Source organism: Micrasema longulum, unplaced genomic scaffold (genome assembly GCF_059751315.1).
Source record: "Micrasema longulum isolate JH-2025_06_02 unplaced genomic scaffold, ASM5975131v1 h1tg000215l, whole genome shotgun sequence".
Lineage (NCBI taxonomy): Eukaryota > Metazoa > Arthropoda > Insecta > Trichoptera > Brachycentridae > Micrasema > Micrasema longulum.
In genome coordinates, this window is record NW_028277420.1 from 151,144 (window position 1) to 171,178 (window position 20,035).

Consider the following 20,035-nt stretch of genomic DNA (forward strand, 5'->3'; position numbering starts at 1 on the left):
GACAATTTTTTTTAAAAGAGTCATTGACACATTTCTGGTAGTGTGGTTACAAAAGGAGATCCCAGGAGAACGCTCGTATGAGGTTTTCCTGTAATTTGAATTATTTAATACCAAAAACACGTATGACTTTTGCTCAGAGAAATTTCTTTTTTGTGGCCCCGAGAGTATTCAATGCCCCGGATGAACATATTAAGTTCTCCAAACTTTATCGGTCACTGTGTGTAAAAGTTAAAGTTATTTCCTCTTGCAAATTAATTGCAACAAGTCGTGTTCCTCGGGGATCACACTTGGGTCCGATTTTGTTTATTTTGTTCATAAATGAAATATTTTTGAAAATGTCGAGATTTTCGTTTGCCGATGACCTAAAAATATTTAAAAGGATCCATAATGTAGGAGATAGCGTTGTTTTAAAAAATATATATATTGTCTCTCTCTTTGATGTAAAGAAAACAACATTTTCTTAAATTAACAAATTACAACAGGGATGGAGAATACCTTAAATAAGGGAATATGGAAGTCCAGAGGGGGTGAAATCCAGTCTTTTGTCTATGAACATTTGGACAAACTCAAATATTGTATTTTTCTTAAATGTTAGTAAGTGTCAAATAATAAGATTCAATCGTCGAAAATCTGCTATTTATCAAATCTTCTAAGAGCAACTTTTGTTTTTATGCCCCAATGTCCAGAATGTGTAGATTAGTCATTTTGTCACATAACTTGGAATTCTTCGGGATAAATTTTCCGGTTTTTCCTAGATCTATTCTCCACTAAAACAGTATGGGAAGATGGATTGGCGTAGTTTAGTTCGAAGTCTTATATGTCATCACGATCATTCGTGTTTATGAATATATTGTACACCATTATTTTATAACCCTTGTTTGTCTTTGCTACATAGTTTTATGTTTTTTTGTTTAGTTTCTTGTACATATGTTTCTTCATATGACTGTTGTAATTGGCTAAAGCCGTACATATAAAAAATAAATGTCTTCAATTGAAAAATCAATGCTATTGCTAAGATAAATTGCCATTAAGAAATATCACAATAATTTTAATTGGCAAGTATTTTTACCATTTGTTATCGCAAATATTCCATTACACCGAAACCACTGTTTACACGTTTTTTTTCACGTCGCAACAGAGCGGCTAATCGACGTGGTTTTTGCAAAGGGATAGCCGGAAAGCTGATAAGTGTGACATGCTAATTTTTGAAACGAAACTCGATGTGCCGAATATTCGAACATGTAACAGACTCACTGCTTGTGGAACCTAAAATTATTGGTTTTTGGAATGAGGAAGTTCAGTGGTTTTTTTATTTTTTTTATTTGTTAATAGACCATATAACTAAGTAATTTTTTGAATATTTTTTTTTATATATCGTATTATCAGCACTACGGTTTTTCTAAAGTTTTGTATTGTTGAAATAACTCCGCGCGTAACGTCAGAGGTTCATTTCCGCCTATTCTCATTCAGTTCTTACCATTGGTCCAGAAGCGACAAACAGACCGGAAATCTTCCATAGCTCTCAGATCATAGGTTGATTCACATGAACCGGCGACGTCATTCAAAATAGTGCGTTTTTATTAAAATATTTTTTTTTTCCGTACATTTTCAAGAAACTTGGCCTAACAATTAAATTTTCTAATTTTTACCCAGCGCAAGAAAACATTTTTTGTATCCAATTACTCGTAGAGCTGTAGTTCCTCATTCCTTATAATATCGCTCTTTTATTTACAATATAATATGGTACTTAACTTTGTTACGATATTTTAAAGAATTTTGTTGTCATGTTTTATTTTTTGATAAAATCAAGGTACAATAAATAGTAAATGTAGTGAAGTAATGACACTCACTGCTCAAGAGATCTCGCTACGATGCCAGTCATGATGTAAGAGTAGGCTGAGCCACGTGGAACCTTGAAACACGCAGGAGGCCGGAAAGTAATCACTCCAACGGCACTCAGATTCAGACCTCCCTAGCTATAACACGTATTTCTTTTTAGTAAACTCTATGTCTACAAAAATATTTTTTTCTTTGACTGCCACTGATAACAGTGATTATTAGTGATTACAGTAAACAATTTATTTTTTTGAAATCCCGAATTGATTATTTTACAAGGAAACCTATCTATCATGGTTGTTTTTTTAGTATCGCGGAGCAGAGGGTTGTACCGTACACCTTACTTTAAACTTACAAAAAACTGTTTTGAGATGGTCACCCCACCAAAACAGTAGTCTATTTAAACTCGAAATTATTGTTGCATGTCTGCTATTTATGTTTGTATCAATACAGTGTTATCTATTATATTATATGTATTTATTATGTACTAGAATATAATATAAAAATAATGTAAATGAATGCCTCGACACGGATTGTGCCCAGTGAGGTGTTCATATAGAAAAGAAAAAATTTAATGTTTTATGTGAAATAAAAATTAATAAATAAGCCTCACTTTCTTGTTGTCTATTCGGTACAAAACTAACTTTAAAATACAAATTTATCTTTAATTTGGTTAAATTTTATACGACTAAAGTTTATTTATATTCGACCACCACGGAACCTCATAAAATAAATAATTATAAAGTAGGAAGTAGTAATTCGTACATCGTTTGTCAAGGCTCAAAAAGCACAATTAAAGGTATTTTTACAAACGAAAAAATTACCTCATCGATAAAACCTTTATTATTGTTTTTACAAAGGTACATTTATTCGCAAAATTCACATAAATAATTATCCGCAGAAGTCTCAGCACTGCATACAGCATGTGCACACTTTCTGCATGGCACATGCCATAATTTTCTGTTCTTACCAAATTCTTCGCATATTACTCACATTATCTTATTTTAACTTATATTCCATCTCCGCATTGGCAATTCTAATGTAAACTTTGGTAAAAAACCAATTGAGTCAAATGGCGTTAGCTTAGTGTTATAAAAATAGTTATTGCGGTATCGTACGGTGTAAGAAATTTACAGTAAACGTATATTTATTTATTTTAACACTTTTTATACATATTCCGTATACATACATATGCACAAGGGCATATTGCCTTAACGCAATTTTTTCCTACCTACCCAAACCATTCAATTTAAGAAAATCAGTGGTATATGAACATATTGTTGGTACGTTATAAAATTTTGTTATAGAACAAAATATTGACAAATATATGTATATGTTTTAAGAAAAAAAAATGACTAAATATCTTTTGACCTTAAACATCCCGTAGTTACAAAATTATACGCAGTTAAGTGTTACATTTTCGATAAAATTGTACAAAATATGCTTACGAAATGAAATTCAATACCTTTAAATATATAATAAATAATTTTGTAAAGAAACTTTAAACTACTGTACGGGATTGGCCGCTGTACAAAAATGACCGCTGTACGGAATTGACCGATATACGACAGTACCCTCAACTACCCTACTTTTTTTACACGGTTTTTTTTACAGTACTTCGTGGAACATACCCACAGTGTAAACAGAGGCTCCGGTGCATAGGGCATCTTTTATTATGTTACATTGTATAGTGACCACTTAAACCAGCCAATGACAGATCATAAGCCCTGTAAATGTCAAGACTCCCTGGGGGGTAAAATCCAGTCCGTGTCTACAAAAATTTGAACATAGTTTTGTTTAAACCTGTTTTATGTTAATATTTTTTTTAATAAACCAACTGGTCCAAGAAGTATAAAAATTGAAAAGGTAGAATAATTCAGTCAGATGAATCTCACCAGCATTATTAAAGGTTTCAACTTTTTATAAGATGAAAGAATCGAAGAAATGTGGATACTCTAATATAGGCAGAAATGTGATTATTACAGTGTGTTAGCCAATCACAGGCCATACACCCTGTAAATGTAGACTTCCATAATCCCTTCTATAAAACGTTCTCCAACTCTATTGTCACATGTCAAATTATAAGAATCTAAATACAGATTTATTTCCAAAAAAATGTCTAATATTTTTTTTAGTTAAATAATTGGTATCGTACAAAAAAAATCATCAATTTTATTCAGCTATTTTATTTTTAAAAACATACATTTTGTTCGGCAAAAACATAATAAAAATATTCATCACAATAATTATATAAAGTAAGTTGTACATTATAAGTTTGCGACTTTTATATTTTCAGTTGCAAAACAGATATTATATTATATAATATTAAATCAATTAACACTTAATACTACTCTAGTCTATTCCTACATAATCTTTGTAATTTTATAATATTGTAAATATTAAAGCAAAAAAAATAAAATTTTGTAACATACAATTATTAGTCTATCACCGCTTAAACCACGTGTAGACTATAGATTAACAATTCAAACGTTTTAATATAATATTGTGAGTCGGGTTGCAGTACCATGGTAATGTCGCAGATTTTTGATAAGAAGTCTAAGGTTCGGACAGTGCTCTACCAACACTTGAGTAGGTACGATTTTTTTTAGTTATTCATTAAAAAAAGACCAAAAATTTTATGTTATCAAAAATATTGTTTTTTCTTGCTTATTTAATACTGAATCAAGTTGTGGTCCCGTGGCTGGTGTCTCGGACTCACAGATCAAATGTCCGTGGTTCCACTCTACCTCAACTTCATTCCCATTTTCTAAAAGTAAGTTTATTTACAACTCGTTGAAAATGGCCCTTAAAATGGAATATTTTGGTAAATCATAAGAACGCAAATAAGTTTTTTTTTTTTATACTGTAAATTTTCGTGCAATTGCACATAAGATGCTGTTGATATATGGGATTATATATCTTTAGATTAATAAAATAGAAATATGTTATATTGATTGAATCAGCATTTACTTCGTAACCGTTTATAATGAATTATTATAAAATTAAAAGCTTATTATTAGCATTAAAGATTAATTCTGTTGCAAAATAATGTTGGAAAGGGTGTGAAATTGAAGCCGGGATGACAGTATCTTTATGGGTGGGTTTTCCGTAAATATTTATATTTACAGACATAGTTAGGAATTATCGTCATTGGCTTCTAGGGTAAATGTTATATTTGGATGGAGGAGGTTAATGTGATTAAAGAAGGAATCTAGTTGACTGGATAAATCTTGGTAAATGCAATATATGTCATCCACATACCGGAATCAATGAAGTACATTATTAACTAACAGATATTTGGAAGAAAGAAAATCAGATTTTAGTTTGTCTAAAAACATATCTGCTAATATAGGAGAGAGAGGAAACCCATCTTTACTTTTGTTAAACATATTGTTATATTCAAAGTAATTTTGTTGGAGGCACATATTAACTCAATCCCAGCGGAACTATCTTTAGACAGTCTGAAAAATCAACCCCGTAAGCAGCAACTGTAGACATTTTCAACTTTACAGGTTGATACTTTGATAAGTGCACGATAGAAGGCCAAAAAGTTTGTATCAAACAAAATATGCCCTGAACAAAAAAATTTTTTTTTAAGGAATAACCTGCTAAGCCTCTATTTAGAGGCTTGTCAGCAGGTGGGATAGAGGGGATACGGAAGGAGGTAATTAAAAATACACCACAACACCCAGACCAGTAGAGATTTTTTTATTTTATTTTTCATTAAGTCTTTTGCATAATTAAGAACCGGGTGTACTGAAATACTAAACTACAGGACGTATAGGAATATTAACTTTGTGTAATTTTGGTAATCCATATAACTTTGGAGCTTGAGGGTTCATCTGGTTGAAGTGGTTATTGAATGGGAATTTGCCGCAAACAATTCAGGCATACAGTTTCACTGCATCTTGATATTTATTGTTGGAATTGGAACATTAAAATTGGGATCATTTAGAAAAGCTGTAATTTTTTGTGATAGTCTATGAAGTTATGAGTATTGTATTCCCTTTATCAGCTCGCGTCATAACAAGCTGATTAGTTCCAAGATCGGTTTTAAGTTGAGTTAAGTTTATTGAGTATTTCAAATGTTAAATGTTATTTCTGATTATTCCAGCACATGTATATTTTAAAAATAGATCTTGTTTGGTTAGAGCGCATCCACAGCAAGGCACATTAAATTATTATTATTTTAATTGCACATAATATTGTATTTAGCCCCTTTGTTTAAGAGGGCAAATTCGACCTTTGCAAAAAAAATTGAATTAGATTTCCTTATTTCCGCTAGACTAGCACCCATATAATATATATGCTAACACCTTAAATAAGTTGAATAACTACCCACCAATCTAGCTTCGTCGATGGGAAGAGTGCTCTCCAGAAACTATAGTTGTGTTATTTTGTTGGAATAAACCTGTGACACTAATAACAAAGTTTTTAATTTTACAATAATTAAAAATACGTATAAAATTTTATGAACCAAATCTCCGCTTGAAAACAAATTTTATTTCTACAAATAAAGAGTCAATTTACAACACGAGTCTGAGTCCACCATCCAATCTGATAACTTCTGCATTTAAAAAGGGGTTATCGATGATGCTCACGACCATATGCGCAAACTCCGTAGGATTTCCCAACCTCTGTGGAGAAAGTACCATTTTTTCCATGAACAAACGCACTTTGTTGGGAAGATAAGACAGAATCGGTGAATCGAATAAACCTGCAAAACAGTAAAATAAATGTTTTAAATTCTTATTTACATTTAATATGATATATTTCACACTTATAGTAAACAAACCCTTAAAGATTGTATTGTAACTTCACGATCAACAAATTGAATTGGGTTGTGGTCCTGTGGCTAGTGTCTCGGACTCACGGACCAAAGGTCTGTGGTTCGAATCCCACTCTACCCCAACTTGATTCCCATTTTCTAATAGTGAATTACTTAAAACTCGTTGAAAATGGCCCTCAAAATTAAATATTTGGGTAAATCATAAGAACGCAAATATTTCTTTTTAAAAAAAAAAAAAAAAACATTACTCAATAAGATTATTTTATAACATAATATTATGTATGTAGTGTGTGGTCAGCGCGTTTGCTTATCATGCAAGAGATCTCGAGATCGCTTCCCGACATGGTAGACATGAAATATTTATTTAAAAAGGTGTATTTACGCTAGAATATTTCATAGTTCCTGGACTGGCATCTAAAGTGTAAGACCGATCATCTTACCTTCATGTAACAAAAAATGATTAAGATACGCTGCAGTTGGTGTATCAATGCAGTGCCTTTTGCACCATTAAGTGCGGAAAGGAGAATAATGATGATTACGCATTTAAGAAGTAATTTATTTATTTGACATTTTGTACAATTATCATCAATGAACATCTATATTCCTTCGACTGTTCTGTTGACGTTTGTGAAGTTAAAAAGCTGAAACCTTTATTGTTGCGGGTAAGATTCATCTGATTGAATTATTCCACCTACATACTAAGCAAAGCATGAAAATATTTTTCAATTTTTATACTTCTTTTTGGAACAGGTGGATTCGTCAACATCAACGGATGGAACAGTCAAAGGAATGTAGATGTTCAAATATAGGCAGAATGGTGAATGTTACACAATGTGAAAAGTGGCCACTTAAACCAGCCAATGACAGGTCATAAACCCTGTGGATGCCTAGGCTTTTATATTTCCTTCTGTAAAATGTTCTTTATTTCTGTTGTAATGTGTGGCAACTCCCTAAGGGGTTGAATCCAGTCCATGCCTACAAAAATTTAGACAAACTCAAAACATTGTTGATTACATTTTTGTGTTCTCACCAGGAATCGAATCCGGAACTTCCACGCGTGAGTCAAACGTCTTAGCCATTACACCACGGAGGCAGCCGTATAATAGTAAATCAAAACAAAATGACCAAAGATGGACTGATTAAAGAATAAATTAATGCTAAATGTCTATTGCATTCATCCTGAGAATTTGATTGAGTGCAGGCCAACTTCCAAGTCATACCAAATAAGAGATGAGTAATAATTGCAGTTTACCTGGTGCTATAGCCATGACTCTTATTCCTTGGGAGGATAAATCTCTGGCCAGGGGGAGTGTCATGCCAGCTACGGCTGCCTTGGATGCCGCGTACGCAGCTTGCCCCTTCTGACCGTCAAAGGCCGACATACAAGATGTGTTGATAATTACACCACGCTGTCCATCTTCATTAGGTTCATTTTCACCTATTAATCCAGCAGCCAGTCGGACTACATTAAATGTACCTACAGTGTTAACCTGAAAACATACTTCTAAATATTAATCACAATAACAAAGATAATTACCAAAGATCCGTCTGTTTAAACTTTCTCCATCTCTGCTATAATATGTTAATTTTAATAACTACCTAGGGGGTAAAATCCAGTGTGTGTCTACGAACATTCAGACAAACTCAAAATATTGTTAATAAATAATTGCTTTTCCGCTAAACTTTTACTGAAAATATGTTTATATTTTTATACTCAGTATTTTTTAGTTGATATTGAATTGTTAGAAAAATAAAAAATTATTTATGTAGTTTTTCACCCATCAGTAATTCCAAATAAAATGTACTTTTTAGTCTAATTATAAAAAGAATTGCCTAGCAATCCCAACATATATTAATTAAGAACTATAGCACCCACTTTAATCCCAATACATTTCTCGAATACTACTATACTACTCTTACAACACAGTTAAGTATTATCGACTCCTCTAACGTGTGCAGTAGGTTTGCATACTCTCGTATTCCAACGTGATGTCCTTCTAACATCTCTACAGCCACCCGCGCTTACCCCATGCCTCGCGTGACCCCTAAATTTGTCATCCCTCCTTAATTTTGGCCTTTATAAGGCAGATTCCAAGCTCCAGAAGTCAGAGTAATTCGGGTCGTCTTCTACCATTTTGCTAACCTATCTTCTTGGTTCTCTCTGGTAAAGACACCTACTCAGGGCTCTCCTGGCTTAATTAGTCTGCTTTCCTTGTTTGGAACTTTCTGGTACTAGGGAATGCCTTGGCTCTCGCCCCATAAGATCATGTTAAGCTGATCGGTCCCTGCCACCTAGTCGCTAACCTTATTAAGCGACTATGTGGCAGGGCCAGACGTATAATTTGATTACTCGGATCCCAGTAATTGATCACTGGTACCTACTTAGTGAAGTACGAAAGCTCTGTTAGGCCCTTTCGCAAACTTCTGAATGCGGTGCCAGACATCCGTTACTCGGAAAAGACAGTTCGACTGTCCGAAGCACCGCACCACGAGTTTTGGCCACCCGGAACTCGAAATCACCACCTGTTGTGAAACAATAACTCCACCGCCTCTCAATCTGTAAAGTCAGTGCTTGTCAACCAACCAACGATATTATATTTCTTTAATTTCCTAGTGCTTGTACTGTATGTAATGTATGAACAGAATCAATAAATATTTTTTGAAATATAACCAGACGTGATATAGTACTTAATTCTCATATACTGAAAATCGTTATATGATTTCAAAAAAAGAGCATTGTTTTAAATAATTATAGCCTTATTCTTATAAAAATGTTTGTTTTTATTATTTGAAAATAATTTATTAACATTTTGGTCCCATGGTTAGTGTCTTGGACTCGCGGCTCAAAGGTCCGCGGTTCGAATCCCACTCTTGATCCCAGTTTTCTAGTAGTGAGTTATTTACAACTCGTTGAAAACGGCCCTCAAAATGAAATATTTGGGTAAATCATAAGAATGCAAATATAATTTTTTTTTTAAAAAAATAAAAAAAATCCTTGTGGATTATTTTAAGCTGATGTGATGTGATATTTAAGCTGATATTTTAAGCAGAAAATAGGAAAAGAAAACATCATAAATTCATGTGTGTTCGGCACCAATTACTTTCACAGGGAAGGCCATTCCATTTCTCCACAACTCGGTTTGTCAGGATGTTTTTCCTGGGGTTGGATGAGAAGGAGGCAGTGTTTAATTTTAACCCTTACCGGTCCAATGTCGAATCTCATTCGTCATCGATGTTTCCCATATATCATACATTGGAAAATTATAAAATATAGATAATAAGGCCATTACTCTGTACATTTCAAAAATAAATCTCGTTTTTACTACAAATCAAGTTTTTATTTTTTTTAAATGAAAAAATTAGTTTCGATAATTTTCCAAAGTATGATATATGGAAAAAATCTATGTCGAATGAGATTCGAAATTGGACCGGTAAGGGTTAGTAAATTACCTCTGAAATGGCGGTTATTATTCGTAGTAAACATGTACATTATTATTTAATAATGTACTGAAGTTGAAATCAATGTTACTAATACTAAATTTTAGTAGTACATTAGTATGTTTCCAATAATTATACTAGAGTAATATCTCATACACTGTTTTACACACCCAGAAGCCAAACAAATGCAATCGGAATTCACCCATAATAGAGCAATTCGCTCACTGAATATATCTTCTGCGGATAATATGGATCTATTTTCTGTAAATGTCAACAGTTTAGCAGCTATCTGCTTTCTAATCATTAACTTCTAACTTATATTTACAGTCTGCATGACGTAATGGGTTAAACAGCCCGTAAAGTAATGCAGACTACAATTTATCAAATAAATAAATCAATCATATTGCTCTGTTAAGATTTTGAATGTTTCAATCAAGTCACCACACAGCCTACGCATTTCCAGTGAACTCAAACCAAGCTCTCTTAAGAGGTCCTCATACGTTTTGTTCTTTAGAGAAACTGCCATTTTAGGGACTCCAGATTTGGTAGGCATACTCCCAGTAGCGGACGAACGTAAGGTTTTATAGATTTTGAGAAACGAATAGTGAGTAGGTAATGTGCAAGAATGTTTTCCTTATCAGGTATAAAAGGGAATTGGTACATTTGACAATTTCAATAATATGCGATTCAAATTTAAGATCACAAGTAATCACAACACTGAAATCTTTTTTAGAATTCACTGCTTGTCCTTGATTTCCATCTAAGGTATATATCAATTGCAGATTTTTAAGGCTAGTGTGCTTTCATACATCTTTTGTAAAGGTTGACTGAGTCTAGCGTTTAGTTTGTTTTGATAGTTTATTGTATAATTTCAGTCTCTGGTTTATTAGTCTCGACCGTCATTGTCTCATTTTAGAATGTTATATGTTATCACATATTAATAACATACAACATTTTAACAATATCTATTTATTCTTAACAATATTTTATTACGATGTTCTTGTATTATGTCAGTATTCATAACAATTTTTCAAAATTTAGTTCTTTGAATCTACAATTACATCAGTGGCTAATTTATGGATAAGTCCAATGATTCTAGTTGAATCAGTTACATTTAATTGTTAGGTTTCTTAAACAATTCTTTAGTTGGTGTTAGATAAGGACGATGATATACTAACTTTAATATTTTATTTGGCTGTCGGTGTAGTTTGTTTATAATATTTTGGTTTCCTGTACCCCGAAGTTAACATATTTGAGATTTCACACAGGCTTGATACATTAGATTTTATTTTTGATTTGTTACTAACCATGACAATTCGTTGAAAGTCTTCTAAGTTATGTGCCAATTTTTTGTTAAAATTACATGTTAAATACGTAGAAGCAACTCCAGCACAGTTTACCACAACGTCAAGCCTCCCAAATTTGTCTTTCGCAACCTGCATTGCAGAATTCATGTCGCTCTCAGAACATACCTGAAACAAATCAAATATAATATATTATAAAGACCAAGCTGAAGATGGAACCTCAATTTCACAATACTTACTAATAAGATAGCATCTTTACTTACATCACCACGTGAAAAAACCATGTTTTCACCATATTCGTTCTGTAATTCGATTCCTTTAGATTCTTGAATGTCGCACATTACAACTTTTCCTCCTCGCTTAATTAGTTTTTGTACTGTGGCTTTTCCTAACCCAGATGCTCCACCGGTTACTAGACTAACCAGGCACTGAAATTCAAAAAAAATAATGTACTAACGACCATAAAAACAACACCGGTTATAACATATTTTAATTCTTGTTAAGTATACCTTTGCCATGATTTATGTTCAATTTGTGTTATTACTTCTATACAACCATAACCTTAAAAGCCGGCCACTCAAGCTCCAATTACTTTTTGACATTTCACAAAATTTTCCATAGACAACAACTACATAGACAATATTCACGATGAAAGTTAAGTACTTATGAAAATTAAAAAGATTATTTATTGCCTGGAAACTGGAAACACTTGAAACATACTAAAGTGTCACTCACTTTTCGTTTTATGTATTCGAGGTTAAAATTTAACCTTACTTTTAGTAATTTAGATTTTGTAAGTGATGTAATTCTCTTTTAACGTATTATTTTAACGTTGTTGTCACCATGGCAAAGTATATTGCCCAAATCATCGTCTTAGGTACTCAAGTTGTCGGTAGAGCGTTCGCGAGAGCGCTCAAGCAAGAAATTGCAGCATCCCAAGAAGCGGCCAAGAGAGCTGGCGGTGGGAAGGACGGAGCAAAACGAGCTGCAGCCAATGCTGCTACTGGATTATCTATAGAAGAAGCTCAACAAATTTTAAATATTTCCAAGATCGATTCAGAAGAAATAAAAAAAAGCTATGAGTATTTATTTGCTGCCAATGACAAAAGCAAAGGAGGGTCTTTCTATTTACAGTCGAAAGTGGTTAGAGCGAAAGAGCGCCTGGATCAAGAATTGAGTCACTCACAAACTGACAAGACGAAACAACCACCACAAGAGCCTTCATAGTGATGCAGATACCTCGTAGCTATTTTATTTTCAAATATTTCACGTTTACTAGACATTATTCGTAGACTTTATAGTGTATTAATGTAAATATTGTTAATTTTAATTCATAGGCCATTAAATGTTATTTTTTGCATACACATTAATAATTATTTATCACCTTTTGCTATTTTTAAATGTTCGATTATATTTTATTTATTGACAATTCTCAAATTCCATTGTAATGATGTAATAACTTACGCCTAACTTTTATTTACATAAAAGTTATTAATTTTTAAATACTTGGTACACTTCCACTGATATTAAAACTCATCGTATAAGGTGTTTAAAATGAGTTGTAAAAACCTAATCTTCAATATAGCATTTTCCAATAATTCTTCATTTAGGTTAAAGTTTCGATGAACCGGGAAGAGGAGGCGGTTTTGGCGGGACCATGTAAATATAATGAAAGACGTAAGACTTGCCCGCGTTTCTGCAAATGAGATCACCATTGATCAATGTCCACCTGGAAGACCATAAAAAAGATGGATAAATAGCTGGTCATCAGATTCCCAGGAGTGAGGAACTGAAAAACAGATTCCGGATCTAAGATAAGAGGAAGAAGCAGGTTAAAACTTCGGCCTATTAAATTATATCAATTAACTTGTGCACACCGGACACACTTCAAAAGGGTTTGCAGCTCACTATCTTGTTTTTTTTTTATTTATTAAGGGACATTGTCCATGTATACAATTTATAGGGTTTAAATATTACAATAAAAGAATAGTTTAAAACATTTAAAAAAAGAAAAGAAGCATTGACAAACATAAGGGACATCGAGACATAGTTTAAATCGTTGTTAACTTAAACCAAAAAAGTCCAGATCTTGTCTTGAGTTAACAATACGACAAAGACGGGTCATTGGAGAATTAAGGCCATAGTTTGTTCTATGCTGATCGATGAACAGTACTTTATTGTTTCTCAATCTACGAGTCGGAATATTGAATTTTACTTGTCCCAGTAATGATGGAACATCAATTATACCATTTAGTATGCCGAACATATATATGGAGTCAATATTAGTTTTACGTTTTTGTAGACTAGAAATATTTAACATTGACTTTATTTCAGCATAAGAATAGTTATCTCTCTAGTCCGAGCATCCACGCTATTTTTCGAAGCAAGCGATGTTGGACTGATTCAATGTGATTTATGCGATTGACATAGAATGGATACCAGACTACGGAGGCATATTCTAGAAGAGGGCGAACAGTTGAGCAATAAAGAGTTTTGATTGTACGGACATTAGTAAAATCAGAGGATATTCTGTTAATGAAGCCTGTTAATAAAAAAATAAGTAATTTCAGTGATTTATTTACTGTATTATCTATATGCTCGTTGTATGTCAGTTTATAGTCCAAAACAACTCCTAAATCTCTGATGGACTTAACTACATCAATTTTGGAGTTTATTGCCAAATCCATAAAAAAAATACATTCCATCCATCGATATATATGTATACACTAGATGCTGCAGTAAGCACCTGACTTGTGTTCCATTTAACATAGGTTCAATGCACAAAACCATTTTACCTATCGCTGTTCTAGAAACTGCAAAAGTGAAGTGATGTTTCGGAAAAAAACTTAAAACCCACTTGTTCTCTAAATCAGTGTTTCCCAATTTTTTTTGGCTATAGGACCCTAATTATTGATCTACCTTTTTTTAACAGAACTCACCTTGGCAAAAAAAAATCGTCAAAAATATTATTTTTAAGACTGATGACACCTTATTTTTTACATGTTATAATGTTCAACTTAAAAAGAAAGACTACTTTGAATGAAAAATCTTTACCGCACGTATTTAATGTGCAATTTTTGAAGGTGAAGCTATTTATTGATAAAAGCGCCGGTGTCGTGGCTTTGACTGTCTGTTTAATATGACAAACGCCTTAACTCTCAGACACCCTGTGACCTGTCCACGGAACCCCAGGTTTCCCAGTGAGGAATACGTTGTAAATTCAACCATATAATGTATTCTGATGAAATATTAAATAAATAAATAATAAATGGGAATAGACCCCATGGCGCAGTGAATAGGTAAGACGCTTTTCACTCGCACAGAGGTTGTAGGTTTGATTCCCAGTGACAACAGTCAAAATATGATTTTTCTAAATCTATTGTAATCCACCGCTGGACCCCTTTTACTTTTGTGGTACAAAAAACTGAAGTACAGTTTTGTTTTATAAAGACAAAAATACAATTAAACTACAAAAATAAAAATAAAATGATATTGTATACTTTATTGATTCACAATGGGATGCACATCATTAAAAAAATCTTACAAGACTAAGTAAATATCAGTCTTCCGTGGTCAATATACACAGTACCACATTATTACACTAAAATATAAAGATGTGCGTAACACGCAATGGATACATGAATAACATTTTTTAATTAAATAAAATATTCTCCTAATTATACTTTTTTGATAGAGAAACATTTTTTTCATTACAGGATAGATCTAAATGATTCCATCCTTTTGGTATTTTTTAATATGAAATACCTTTACCATAGTGCATCACAATATTTGAAGTAAAGATATATGTTACTATGCAGTTCCACTTAATTTACAATGCAAGCTTAATTATGAATAATATAAATACTCTACTTTGAATACAAAAAGCCATACCTACTTAATTTGTAAAGATTTTATAAAACGTATTCTAAAAATTAATTTAATAAATTTTATTCAAATATATTTGTGTAAATTTGAATATTTAAAAAAACTTTCATAATCCATAGCTCAAATTCATTAATATCATAAAAATGAACATTGGATTTACAAATCAGTTTCATTAAACATGTAGAAAACCATTAAAAATTTCTTGAATTTCAATTCTGTCTTTTTATGTTTTCATACAATACATTGTATATCACAATTTCCTTCTCAAAAATATGCTAAGAAGTTGTATGAACCTATGATTTGTATAATTCATAATTATCATTTTATAACAATATTACTATATAATATATTATGTTATTATAATTATCAGTCCGCCTCGTGGTCTAGTGGTAAGCAAATTTGCCTACCATGCATAAGGTCTCGGGTTCGATTCCTGACAAAGTTAACATGAAATTTGTTTTTACAATACAATATTTCGTAGCCCCTAGGCTCGCACCTGAAGCATAAGACTTATCGTTATGTCTTTAATCAACTAATGATCAAGATACGCTCCGATAGGTGTACCAGTGTAGTGTCTTATGAACCATTAAGTGCAGATATAGGAATGATGATGATTACTCCCAGTAGCCGCACAAGTAAAAGAATTGTGCGATACTGATAATTGAAATCATTAACTACTTATCTCGTTTCATTGACCATGTTAATGGTAAAAAGGTTTAGTGACTGACTTAGCCAAAATTTAGTTTTGTACACTATTATTTTTTTTTCAGAGTTTTAAGGTGTGTTTTAAGGCAAGCCAACACCCATAGATATCGAATGTAAATTTTGGCTTTTACATAAAAAATCCTCTTGTACGATGCTCATAAAATTAACAATTTTTTATTATACAAAATAGAACTTATTTTTACAAATTGTCATTTGGGTTTACATTAAAATCTGTTCTAGGTATTTATCCTACAGAGCCCTAATAGTTTTACATAACACCTGTCTTGTCTACGTTGTTTTGGAATTGATTCAAATTATTATTTTTAATATTTTAAATCTTTAATTGACTCCTGCAAAATTAATTATATGGCAAATCAGTCACTTAGCCTTTTTAAACTCAATGTATGAATAATATTAATCATTTATGAATATGTTTATTTCGATGGCAACTATGTAAACTATTGTATGTTGAAAATATCAACTTTCTAGGGCAGCTAATTAGACAAAGTGTTGATTATAGACATAATTTTCTAAAGTCATACGATTTAAGTTAAGTTTATTCAGAATTGTAGTAAGTTCTTTGAAATTATGGTAATTACGTAAATATACATAATGCGTAAAATTTAGTAAGATATCCAAAATAAAACACTTTTATTAATTCTCCTTAATTTTTTTAAAATATGTATATGTGACACGTTTCGCTTTGCTAGGACATTATCAAACTAACTTAAATATTTACAAAGTTTCCTTATATACTGACAATAATTTCTGTTCAATGATATAGGTGCATAAGTGTTAATAGTTTATGGGGGTATTTAAAGGTGCACCCCTGCAAATATTTTTTAAATATGTGCAGCTTTCCCAATCTACCCATAACGCACCTAATAAAATGTACTCAGTACATCATAATTGATTTTTAATTATGTTACTTTTCTCGGTCTACATAAAAATTCTCAATACTTGCTGAATATCCCCATAAACTATTAACACTATTTTGCACATATATCATTAAACAGCAATTATTCTTAGTATATAAGGAAACTTTGTAAATATTTAAGTTAGTTTGATAATGTCCTAACAAGACGAAATGCGTCACATATATTTTTAAAAAATAAAAGTAGAATTAAATCCTTTATTTTAGGTATCTTATCAAACTGTAATATGGAATTCTAGCAATTATCTGCATACACAATAAATAAATAATATTATGTATCTCGAATAAGTTCTCGTGAAAAATTGACACTTTCAACATATGTATAATAGTTTATGCAGGGGCAATCGATTTGTACATTATGATATTTTTAGTAAAGTATGATTTTCAAATAGAAAGTGAAATATAATCACAAATGAAAATCAAGATAACTAATAATTATTTACATTTTACTACCTAAAAATAAAAGTGAAAATACTTCAAGTTAGATTATTTAAGTAGAAATATCTTTGACTATTGCACTATTCGTACCGATATAACACACATTGTCATATCTGCATTGGTTATAAATAAAATAAACAAACATTCACTAATTTTCTACATAGCATACATAAAATATGAAAATGGCTAAATACAAATATGTATGTTTAAATATGAATTGACTTAGATGACTAGAAAATGACTAGAATATTAATGAAATGATGGTGAGAAGATATTTTTATGTATGATGAACGAATATCAGAATGATGATTTGACCAGTGGCCCCAACATTACTCAATATCAACAATTATTTATGTAGAAATATCTTCAGTCGAGGAATGCCCTCTCATGTCTGTGTTCTCAACCACTTTTAAATCAGTCAAAATAACTACTTCGTACGGACTGCAATCGGAAAGGTGCAGCATTCCACAGAACCAACCGTAGAAGCCTTTCTCTAGATCACAAATTTCCTTCCACCAGCTACTTCCGCAACATGTCAGCTGCGCTATACCTGCGTACAACCCTACGCCTACAGTAAATAACATTATCAAAAATGGATACAAAAGTATGACAAAAGGCGATATAAAAATTCGTTTCCACAAACTCTTTCCTTCACTTACAAATGTGAATATATTATACCATGTAATTGTGCCGATATAAAATGAGTAAACTCCCGATATGACCATCGCAAACGGCATACAAATAAATGTCCAAATCATCACATGAAGTCCCGCAGTCGGGGAACACATGAACCACTGTTGAGCTTTGCTGATTTCCTTGGCTACAATGGCAGCTTCTAATATCTCCAACTCTTCCCTTGATATATTTAGTTTCACATCGATATTCTGTCCTTTCTTCTTCCCTCTCTTTATAGTTCCAGTCATGGTTAAGTAGCCATCTGTAGAGCTGCTCATTACGGATCGTTCGGGAGAGCCCGAAGTCTCTGAATCGCACTTCAATGCTGATGTTTCTGTATCGATCGAATCTTCAGGCTGCGTATTGGATTCAGACGCAATGTTTACTTTTTTCTTTGTTTTCTTCCCGTGTTTATAAGGACCTTCAGATACTGAACCCATTTCGAGACTTGTTTCCGAATGTGTTTGGGAGAGATTATACGGAGTAGCTGTGTTACTATCGTTAGTATCTTCAGCGCTGGTTTTGCTATTTTTCTGCATTATTATTTCATTTACGGATCCTTGTACATCGTCATGACTGGAACAAGCGTCTGAAGAGTTCTCATAGATAGGAGAGAGATCAACCATTTCTCTGCTACTATGAAGATTCAAATGCAGCTGCTGATAACCGCTCTTGTGAAGGCTTTGGGGCCTGTCGTTGATAGAATCTTTCTCAATATGTGTCGGAGATGGATCATATTTTTCATCGTCATCTGGTATCATTGGTAAATCCATGACAGTGTGACTTTTAATTCCATTACTTCTACCAAATCCGTTTCCATTTATTTTATGATGCTCCAGTACCCCTTCCGTGAATGGTTGTTTCTTGGAAGATGTGTTAGTAGAAGCACCCTGAAAATCAATGAAAATTCAGTTTAAACATGAAATTGATCCTACGGGAAATTGAATATAATAATTGTATTCTTACGCGCGGTAAAAATTAGACATTAGAATTAGACGCTAAGTCTTGAAAATGTATGAAAAAATAGTAAAAATGATTTGAATAAAAACAAACCACTCTGCATGATGTCATTAGTTCTTCCGAATCAACCAATGATAAGAGAGTTGTGATCGATTTCCGGTCTACGGTAAGTTAACTGGCGAATCAGCAGATCTCATCGAGAAAAAGGGGAAGAGAACTTGAGACGTCACACGCGATGTAATTTCAAAAATACAAAACTTTAAAAAAATCATAGCGCTGATAAAACAATGCACATTTTTTTTTTCGTTTAGTTTAAGAGTCTATTAACAAATAAAAAACACTGAACTTCCTTATTATAATATATCAAGACAATCCAATCATATTTTTGGTTCTTTTGTGTGATTAAATTTTTTACTTTCTTTCTTACAACAAAAAATATGAAATAGCTATTTTATGTAAGTTTTATTAATTTGAATTACCTGAATAACTATAATGTGATCAACATGAGTAGCAGTTTTTTCCGATTTCTTTCCATTTACTCTTTTCTTGGGGGCAATCAGAGATGGCTTTTCTATGATATCCAAATCGACAGTCATTTTTACGTCTTTGATACCTATAACATGTACACTGTTTATAAAATAATGTTGTTTAGAACATATTATACAAAACTTTAGTCAGGCAAATATAAAATATCGCGTACTTAGGTGTAAAAAATCGCCACAAATCAATTTAAAGCGTTCATAACGCAGTTTGTAAAGATACCAGAGAAAACAAGGTATTTTTGAAAACAATTTCAGAAGTACTTAAAATGTCTGGACATTCACTGATTATTGATTTTATATTCACTGTCAATAAGAGCTGGTGTAATCATAGAAGAACACTTTGCATACAAGATTTATTTAATATTATTTATAAAAAGGCTTTGGATGATACGAAAAATAATATTTTTAATAGCGTAAAATGGATATATAAAATAATAGTTCGACTTCACAATTTCAAAATATTGTTGGCAATTAGTGAATTTCCTATTTTGAAAGTTGCCATAGTAAATATTGTGTCTGAAAATATTAT

At 32.2% G+C, this 20,035-nt stretch overlaps 3 protein-coding genes across 3 annotated transcripts; 1 reads left to right on the forward strand and 2 right to left on the reverse strand.

The window, feature by feature from the left end:
* Positions 1-5,523: 5,523 nt before the first annotated feature.
* LOC148283610 (3-hydroxyacyl-CoA dehydrogenase type-2-like) lies at positions 5,524-11,946 on the reverse strand. Its single transcript, XM_088243483.1, has 5 exons — positions 11,877-11,946; positions 11,631-11,795; positions 11,371-11,535; positions 7,878-8,115; positions 5,524-6,553 (listed from the first exon to the last, which is right to left on the reverse strand). The coding sequence occupies exons 1-5, from the start codon at positions 11,883-11,885 to the stop codon at positions 6,363-6,365; spliced, it is 768 nt and encodes a 255-aa protein (XP_088099609.1). The 5' UTR covers positions 11,886-11,946; the 3' UTR covers positions 5,524-6,362.
* A 150-nt stretch (positions 11,947-12,096) lies between these two features.
* On the forward strand, positions 12,097-12,729 carry blp (mitochondrial import inner membrane translocase subunit Tim16). Its single transcript, XM_088243484.1, has one exon. It carries the CDS (start codon positions 12,211-12,213, stop codon positions 12,592-12,594), a length of 384 nt encoding a protein of 127 aa, XP_088099610.1. The 5' UTR covers positions 12,097-12,210; the 3' UTR covers positions 12,595-12,729.
* A 4,810-nt stretch (positions 12,730-17,539) lies between these two features.
* On the reverse strand, positions 17,540-20,011 carry LOC148283612 (uncharacterized). Its single transcript, XM_088243481.1, has 3 exons — positions 19,665-20,011; positions 19,444-19,577; positions 17,540-18,894 (listed from the first exon to the last, which is right to left on the reverse strand). Exons 2-3 carry the CDS (start codon positions 19,558-19,560, stop codon positions 17,680-17,682), a joined length of 1,332 nt encoding a protein of 443 aa, XP_088099607.1. The 5' UTR covers positions 19,561-19,577; positions 19,665-20,011; the 3' UTR covers positions 17,540-17,679.
* Between the last annotated feature and the right edge of the window lie 24 nt (positions 20,012-20,035).